This window comes from Asparagus officinalis, chromosome 3 (assembly GCF_001876935.1).
Source record: "Asparagus officinalis chromosome 3, Aspof.V1, whole genome shotgun sequence".
Lineage (NCBI taxonomy): Eukaryota > Viridiplantae > Streptophyta > Magnoliopsida > Asparagales > Asparagaceae > Asparagus > Asparagus officinalis.
The window spans coordinates 10451163-10460057 of record NC_033796.1 but is presented as its reverse complement, the minus strand read 5'-3'; the positions used below and the strand labels follow the sequence as shown (position 1 = coordinate 10460057).

The 8895-nt window shown below is 36.2% G+C and overlaps 2 protein-coding genes across 3 annotated transcripts in view; one reads left to right on the top strand and one right to left on the bottom strand.

Moving 5' to 3' along the window:
* Positions 1–826, top strand: part of LOC109832941 (ubiquitin-conjugating enzyme E2 2) — an 11606-nt gene extending 10780 nt beyond the window's left edge. The window contains exon 5 of the mRNA XM_020400437.1: positions 345–826. Within this exon, the coding sequence (XP_020256026.1) occupies positions 345–473 (129 nt within the window). The 3' untranslated portion in view covers positions 474–826. The remainder of the gene's footprint in view (positions 1–344) is intronic.
* On the bottom strand, positions 1555–6300 carry LOC109832939 (probable inactive leucine-rich repeat receptor-like protein kinase At3g03770). Of its 2 annotated transcripts, none has more exons than XM_020400435.1 (8): positions 5926–6300; positions 4143–5512; positions 3835–3968; positions 3220–3460; positions 2929–3137; positions 2755–2819; positions 2170–2281; positions 1555–2037 (listed from the first exon to the last, which is right to left on the bottom strand). In XM_020400435.1, exons 2-8 carry the CDS (start codon positions 5473–5475, stop codon positions 1777–1779), a joined length of 2355 nt encoding a protein of 784 aa, XP_020256024.1. In that variant the 5' UTR covers positions 5476–5512; positions 5926–6300; the 3' UTR covers positions 1555–1776. The 2 variants fall into 2 exon arrangements, with proteins under 2 accessions (XP_020256024.1, XP_020256025.1); XM_020400436.1 differs by having other exon boundaries at positions 2773–2819; positions 5926–6297.

Below are 8895 nucleotides of genomic sequence, written 5' to 3'. Positions count from 1 at the left end.
ACCTACACTCTGTAACGATTTACAATATATTTTTCTCTTTGAAATCTTTACTAAAGTTACAAGTATCAGATGGCATGTTCAATAATAGGCTATAGGCTAAATTTAACGTAGTCACCGTAGCAACAAACAGCTTCAATACATAAATTTTTTATGAGAACCATACTTGTGTATATTCACTATTCAGTATTATTTTCTTAATAGCACTTCGGAGTTATTCCTTGTCCCCTCTTGTACTTCTGTCAAATATCAATAAACTAATGATGAGCAGCATTCATTTCTGGAAATTATGTTACATGTTCACCACTTCACCCGAGTGTTTGATTCCTTTCCTTTTCTTTTTTCAGTCTCTTCTCTGTGACCCAAACCCAAACTCCCCTGCAAATTCTGAGGCAGCAAGAATGTTCAGCGAGAACAAGCGTGAATACAACAGGAGGGTACGGGAGATCGTAGAACAAAGCTGGACAGCGGACTAAAAAACATTGCAGTTGCTTCGCCCGCAAATTCCTGTGAATTTGATTGTCAAGGTGTCTTGAATTACATAAGCTGTCATCGTGGAATTCAGACAGACTTGTCTATGCTTATCGTAAATGACTGTAGCTGTTGTCTAGGATGTAAATCTTTCTTGGCGCGAAGCAAGAAGGTTAAAATTGTCCAGAATGCTGTAACGTCATATGTCTGTTGTCTCAGTTCGGTAACTTAGGACGTGGGCAATATGAGTGATTTGTGCTTGGCGTGTCACTGGATATTAAACAGGACAAGTGGTACTATTATTTAAGATTCAGTTTCTTGGCAATTAGTTATTATTCAGCAACTATTTGAAATTTCACTTTCCCGATTGTGAATGCATCAGAATTCGTGTTGCTGCAAAAGTTGCTACTGCTTTTCTGAGCCTACCCTTGAAGTATAGTCGATGCTTTAAATCAATTACTTAATTTGGCAAGTATCATCATGAACTTTTTCAATCGGAAGGGTAGTGTTACTACTAGCAGAGTAGAGATTGTGCGCCTACCCTTGAAGTATGGTCAATGCTTAAAGTCAGTTACTTCATTTGGTGAGTATCTTGCTAGATTGTGAATGATGAACTTTTCCAATAAGAAGGTTAGTATGTGCTGCTAGTAGAGTAGAGACTGTGTTTTCTGCTGTAAGTCCATAGAAATTTCAAGATTTTAGCAATACAAGCACAAGTAAAGCAGCGTGTCGCTGCACTGATAAATAACTGATATTGTACGTTTGAACTACCATATCCTAGGTTGAAATTATACCCCATCACGATGCAAGCATAAGTAAAGCATCATGCTGCTGCACCGATGGCATGCGGATAAAAGTTGAAATTCCATTAAACGAGCATGCTGATGGAATTTACTATTTTAACCTTAGTCACTATAATACACAAGCAAATCCTCGTGCACTGTGCCTCATCATTTTGAAGTGTTCATCCATTACTTTCATGTATATACTGAACATACGGTTGAGAACTACGACGTTCATTCCTTACAGTCAGGTGGGAGTAGAATACCACCTGAAGAACACCATCGCTCATCCAAAACGATGAAATATTGCAAGCTTTAAATCCACTAACAAAGGCAATAGAATTAAAGATTCAAAAGAAGCTTACATTTATGACTTGCACTAGTTTTACAAGGCCATTTTTACATAATTACATTACAAATCCGAGTTCAGTCCCGACAAATCAAGAAACCGCAACATCTTGAGGATGCACAGACATTCAAAGATTCGGAGCCGAATGACATATCTCGTCATAATCATTTATGCATTCTAGTTGATAGGAGAAGGGGCCACTGACGAGCCTTCACTGCTATGATTATCTCCTCTCCATGCCTCTTGTACCTGAGCAGCGAACTGCAAGTTCCACAGCACATCTTCGACTGAAGGTCTATTGATCGGCTGCTTGGATAAGCAACGGAAACAAATTTCAATAACGGTCTTCAGTGACTCATGACAGCAACCCCGTCGGACTACTGGATCTACTATGTTTTTCTTGCTAGCACTACCATCGAATGTGGTGCTTGCTTGTAGCTGCATATAGCCAAAACAACAAAAAATGCACACATAAATTCTCTGATTAAAAGATGGGGGATTAATCAAGATGACGTAATTTCTTCCACAAGGAAATAATGTACATAATAAAATTGTTCCATGCCGATATACCTGATCTTTTACCGTTTCAACATCAGCTTGAGATGATATTGATCTCCCAGATATCATTTCCAATAATATGACACCAAAGTCATAGATGTCAACTTTATCCCCATGTTTTATCCTGCAAAAGAAATCAATCTTATATGCACTATTAAGTAATTCAATGGGAAAATGACCTCAGCACATTTACAGATGAAGTTATGTGTAACGATATAACACAACAGACTGCAAATTGTATTTTAAAGATATTCATTTATATGCTTTAGCAGCATAGTGCAGAAACTAAATCCTTGTGGAAAGTGTTCAATATGCACTACAAATATGCAACTTTTTAAGCATACCATTGGTTTGCAAAAGGATGTTCCTAGGATACTTTCAAATGCTTGCAATTCAATTTCTTACACTCCCAAGGATAATTTCCACGTCTTGTTTCACTTGTTTGCAATTCTACATCACAGTGTATATTTTTGACGTAGATCATGGATGCACATAATTTTGTTTTACTTATTGAGATGGAATATGTTATAATCTTATCTATTTCGAATTTTACTAAATCAGATTTATGAATTGGGCTTCGGCCAACATGCAATCAACCTGACATTCACAACACACCTCTCATTGGACATCTTCGAACCATTTGAAGAACTTCCACCTATCACCTGCATGGATTCATAAAACTAGATTCTTAGATAAAATATGTTAATCCGATTGACTATCCAATAGGAAAAAGTCTAGCGGAACTCTAACAATTAACAAACGTTTATTCACCTCATTTTTCATATTCTCTGCTAGCACAGGCAAATTATAGCTGCTGATTTTTGCAACCAGATTCTGATCAAGGAGTATATTTGTTGTTTTCAGATCATTTGCAAATAAACCAGGTATAATTCCAGCATGCAAAAACTGGACGCCCTTTGCCACTCCAATGGCAGCAGCTATTCTCTGTGTCCATGTGAGCTTTTGTCCTCCTCCTTCCTCTAGAAATCAATATGAAAGAAGAGTTTATTGAAGCAAACGACTTAAGAAAGTAAAAGCGAGTTCAGACATCAATTCACTTACCTGAAATATTGCTTCTTAGTGTCCCGTTTGACACATATTCGAAGATGAGAAATAATCTGCTAACGGTTGAATCATCAAGGTAGTACTCAAAGCAGTGGCCAAGAGCACTGACTAAATGCCGATATCTAAGCTTTGAGATCAATTCAATGTGGCGATTGAAGTTTTGGGAACTGTGGCTCTTTTTTAGTTTCAGGCATCTTATTGCAACCAGAGAACCATCTTTAAGCCTTCCTCTGTACATCTGATAGTAAAAAACAATAGAAGTTTCCAATTAAAGAAGGAAAACACAGGTGAAAAGCTTCAAGCAGACTAACCTCTATTAAGTTACTATTGAGATTCAGTGACAAAGGCATATACAACTCCTAATTTATTGCCATTTAGAGAGGGAAAACTAATTTCAAGAAAGAAATGTTGCCAATACATCATGGAAGCAAATAGATTTTTCAGAACTAGTACATGCTAATTGATCCTTAATGTTCATATACATTTGATATAAAACACGTAAACGAGGCATTCTCATTACTTTATGAGAAACAAAAATTCTCCTTAGAAGTTCTACTGGTAAATCATTTTTAAGTCAAGAAAATGAGAATTAGTATCACAATTCATATATACCTGACCATGAGATCCTTCACCCATGAAAGTTGATGAATTGAAATTGTTTGTCGCTGCTTCGAGCTCCTCCAAAGAAAATGACCTGTATGAAGGAACACCAAGTGCTCCTAGCTTCATTGTTTGTGATATGTATCCTTTGAGGAGAAAAGGATGGCAGAGTAACAGAATCAGTACTCTAGCAGAATAACGAATCAGTACTCTAGCAGAATAACAAATCAGTACTCTTAACAGTTTAGCATAAAACAATATTTTCATCAATGTATTTCTTAGTGCGGGTATACAAAGAGTAAGAGAGGGAGAGAAATTACTTGCATCAGCCAACATCTTCGAAGGGTATCCATTAGATGCATGCTCAATCAATCTCCTTGGAGGTTTTGTTGTTGCTGCCCTCCTAGCGCTCGACCTTCTAAACACGAAAAAGAACAATAAAGCCACAAGCGAAGAGGCCACAACAACCGCTGCCACTACACTAATCGCAATAATCACCTTATGAGATGAAGCCTTCTTTTGTTTGTCAGGCAAAATCCCCACAGCCAAAGCTTGGGTCTGACAGAATGAGTTTGGATGCTGACTTCGATCGTTCGAAGCTAAACAATTTGCAGAATATGAAACAACTTTACTCTTAGGATCTGAAATCAAACATGTTGGCAAGTTTCCAGTCAAAAGATTTGCTGACAAATCCACATACTCAAGCTGCTCATTACACGACATATTTTGAAATAGCATCCCTGTAAATCTATTTCCGGCAATGTCTAAATACCGAATCAATGGAAGAGATAACAAAGCGGGCATAAAAGGCCCTACGAAACTATTCAAAGAAACATCGAACTTCTTGAGATGATAATAGGAGCTCAAATCTGAAGGAAGCCCACCAGTAAATCTATTCCTTCTCAAATCAAGAATCACCACTTTTTTCCCCAACATCGGAAACTGAGGCCCCAAATAATTTCCCTCCAAATCAAGAACTTGAAGATTCGTCAGCCCACTGAGATCCGGTAAAGGCCCAGAGAAATTATTCAGTGAGAGATCAAGAACTCTGAGTGACTCCAAATTCTTAAGTGAATCTGGCAACGACCCATTAAGCGTATTGTTCTTCATGCTAACAACCGCTAGAAGCGAAAGACCACCCAACCAATCAGGAACCCTACCAGCAAACATGTTATGATCAAGAATCAGAGTCTGGAGGCTCTTCAAGTTGGAAACTTCATGAGGAATTGGTCCATACAAGAAATTGGAGCTCATGTTAACAATTTCTAAGGAAGATAACCGCGATATTTTGCTCGGTAAGGCCCCCCACAATCCGAGATTTGTCAAGGAGAGGACTTTCAAGTTCGGAAGTCTTGTGAGGGTAGTGAAGAAGGAGTCGATGGAGAAACTCTGCGGAAGTGGCGGCGGAGTGGAGTTCCCTGAAATTTGAAGTTGGGTGATGCTATCGTCATAGCAAACTATAGTTACAAATGGATTGGGCTCAGAGATGCAGAAGTCTGGGGACTTATTCCAACTGCTTAGAAACGATGGGTAGTTTAACAAGCGCTGTATTCTGAGTAGGGACCAAGCTTGTGAGGATTGAAGTTGGGTTGTATATGGGGCTAAAATCATTAGTAAGCATAAGATTAGGAAACAAGAACAGGGGCTCCTCATGTTTGCAGGCAATTTCTCTTTAGCAATCTCTGACTCTCTGTCGAAAAAAAAAATAAGAAGGTAAAAATAGAAATTAGAAGAGACAGAGATAAGAGAAAATAACTCCTTTTGTGCAAAGAAGCAGGAGAGAAATGTGAGAGTTTAAGATTTGTTTTTCTATATTTAGAACAGAATATAACAGTTTCATTTAATTCTTACATAACGACTGCTTTAACCAAAAAAGAAGAAGGGCAGTTTCATTTTCTCAACAAAAAATGAGGGCTGTTTCAGAAAGAACTTGTATTTAGTAAGCTCTAGTAATTAAAAATATCTCCTTTACGTTAACCTGAAATTGAGTTTAAATAAAGAGTGGAAAATCTTCTCTTTAGAATTTCTCATCAAAACCCAAACTTTTCTGACAATTGAGCAGAAGCCGAACTCAAAAATTAACAAAGATCCTTGGAAACATACCTTCTATTAACAATATTGCGCCAAAATGAATTCTTTTTCAAGAATTTCAGCCAAATACCAAGCCTTTGAGAAATGCAGCTACACTAACAAACCCAAGTGAGTTGCTTTTTGCATCTCCCCATTCTCTTCATCCAAAAAAGAAGAAGAGAAAAAAAAAAGAACCCTAAAAGGTTAGGGTTTTGTTTCTTCTTTCTCTCTCAGTTCACGGGTTCTGTAGACGAAACAAATGGACAAGATATCAACAGCAATCGAGCTGGAAACGGGGGAAGGAGACAAATAAACGAAAACTTTACGTCGCACGCAGACAACACAAGATGAAATCTCTCGTGGGTTTATTTGGAATCTTTTAAAAAAATAAACTAGGGTTTTTGATTTTTAATGCTCGCCGTTAAAAACGAGATAAAAAAAAGAGTGGTACTACATGGACATCCTTCCACCACACCTTGGGGCACACCCCTCTCACAGCTACAGTGCACAGAACCCATTTTAGATTTTTAAAAAAATCTAAAGTGGGCCCTGTGCACTGTAGCTGTGAGAGGGGTGTGCCCAAGGTGTGGTGGAAGGGTGTGCCTGTATTGTTATTTAAAAAAAAAAACTCGCCTTTATTCGTTCTGTTTCTTGGAGTCAGCAGCGTCACTTTGTGCTTTGGGAAGGTGAGATGGGAATCCAGATTCTTCATTAATTAATTAACTCGTGATTAATGATTATTCTCCGTAGAGTCAATTTAATTATTTTGGTGGGGATTTAAAGATGAAATTTTTAGGGTTTGTGAATTGGAACTCTGTGCTTTCTGTGAGGAGTGTCCGTGTCAAGATCTGCAGTTGGGGCCCGCGTCCTCAATGATTCGTTGCTTTTCGCGCCATCTTAATCTTTTTGATGGACGGAATTGCCCCTGGTGGTATTTTCTCGCTTCTTTTTTTTCTTATTACCGACAATTACTTTAGCGTCCGCTTGGTTGGGGCCGTTTTAATACTGTACTTATCAGGTTTGCACATTATTACATCAAAAATAATGTTTGTTTGGACAAAGTGGAATCTTACGTGGCAAATAAAAAACCGAGTTGACATCTTGGGAGGAGCCAAATGTTTTATTGTAGCTGTCAGGTTTAGATGGACCATTTATTTCCGTATTATTGTAAGACCATCTTTAATGGCAAGATAAATATTAACTTTCTCTCTCCTTATATCTCACTTTATTTTTCCTCCATATCACTTGTCTTTTCCAATTGTTTTTCAACTCCACAACAACTAGTTTTTCAAAAGTTTTTCACTTTATCTTTCCTCCACATCACTCAACCATCTTCTGACATGCGGGGCCCTTGGTAAAATTTAACCGGTAGGCAAAATTTGCATTTTTTCTCCCCTACTTTTCATTTGCCTATCCACTTGCTTAGCCATTGAACCAAATAATTGTCCCAATTGTTAGCCATTGCACTTGGTCGAACATGGGTTTAATAAAAGAGTCAAACATGATCTCAATGTCTAAATTTTTAGGGGGAAATGCAAAAAATATTTGGAATTATGTACTTTTATAGAGAGAAAAAGAATGATTTTCATTTAGGTGGGGTGTGATGCTCTATTCTTTTCAAAAGTTTTGAACGTCTCGTTTGCATAAAGAAAGATGCTTTCTCATAATTTCGCTATATTTTACAAAATGATTCTCCAACTTTTTGCAGCTTTTATGCTTTTTATCATAACAAGGAAAAATGATAGCTTACATATCTAAAAATAATCACTCAAATAATTTTTGCTTGTTTTGGCACGAGACTAGTTCTCAATATATCCAATATAAACTCGCAAATTTCTAGAGAGATTAGAAAATATACTCCGAAATAATATGCGTTTAGAGTTGTTTGTATGTGGGTAAATAGAGTTGAGTTTACATATTTACTTTTTAAATTTTCGTAATTTGTAATTTTCAAAACTTTGAATGAACATTAACCTCTCAAAGCTCTGTTGTTCTATGCTGCCAGTCTCAAGACCTAGTCATGGTTCACAAGTCACAATCTGTAGCTTTCAGTCCATTAATAACTTTAACTTATCATACCAAATTCTAGTTTTGATAACAAAGTTTGATCTAGAATTAGAATGTAAATTCTCTCTCTATAGGTGCCTTTTTTTCTTGCGATTTAGTCTTTTCCATCATCAAAGGACCTATTAGAGCATCTCCAACCCAACGTCTTGGCGTAAATTTTTCGCCAAAACTTCCTCCAACCGAGCGGCAAAGTTAGCGCTATTTTAAAGCGTTGCTACAGTGTTGCGCCAGGAATGACGCAACACTGTAGATATTGAGGCCCCCCCACCCAAAAAAAAAAAAAATTTGCCCTTAAAATTTGTTATAACAAATCAAATATTCCAACCATATCTCATTTTATCCATCATATTTCCTATTTTATTCTATTTAGTTTTTTTATTTTTTTGCTTTTGTTTTTTATATTTGTATTAATAATATATATTATTTTATATTAACTATTAGAATGAAATTAGAGTATAAAATAATTATTAAAATAAAATTAAAAAGGAAAAATAGATAATTTAATCCAAACAATTAAAATTTCATAATACTAGAACCAAATGAATAAATAAGAAAAACTTACACTTAAAATTTCATAATTATATAATTTGTTAAATATTTTAAATAGATAAAAATGTTAAAAGATAATAATAATAAAAGGAATATTTTTTTGGTGTAAATAGGTTGGAGATGGAATAGTGATTTTGTGTACAAAATACACCAACTTGGTGTAAAAACTACACCATTTTTAGTTTTTGGGTTTGGGATACTCTTAACAACCCTATATTCACTTCAATGCTAGCGGATAACAACCCTTTACTTTGTTTTATTATTAGGACCTCTTATTTCTTTTTCACTCATTTGTTTCCTTTGACATGTTTGTTTAAAGTAATTGAAATGTGAATTTTTTTTTTACAAAGAAAACATTTGAGCTTAGGATTTATTTGGCTCTTTAAC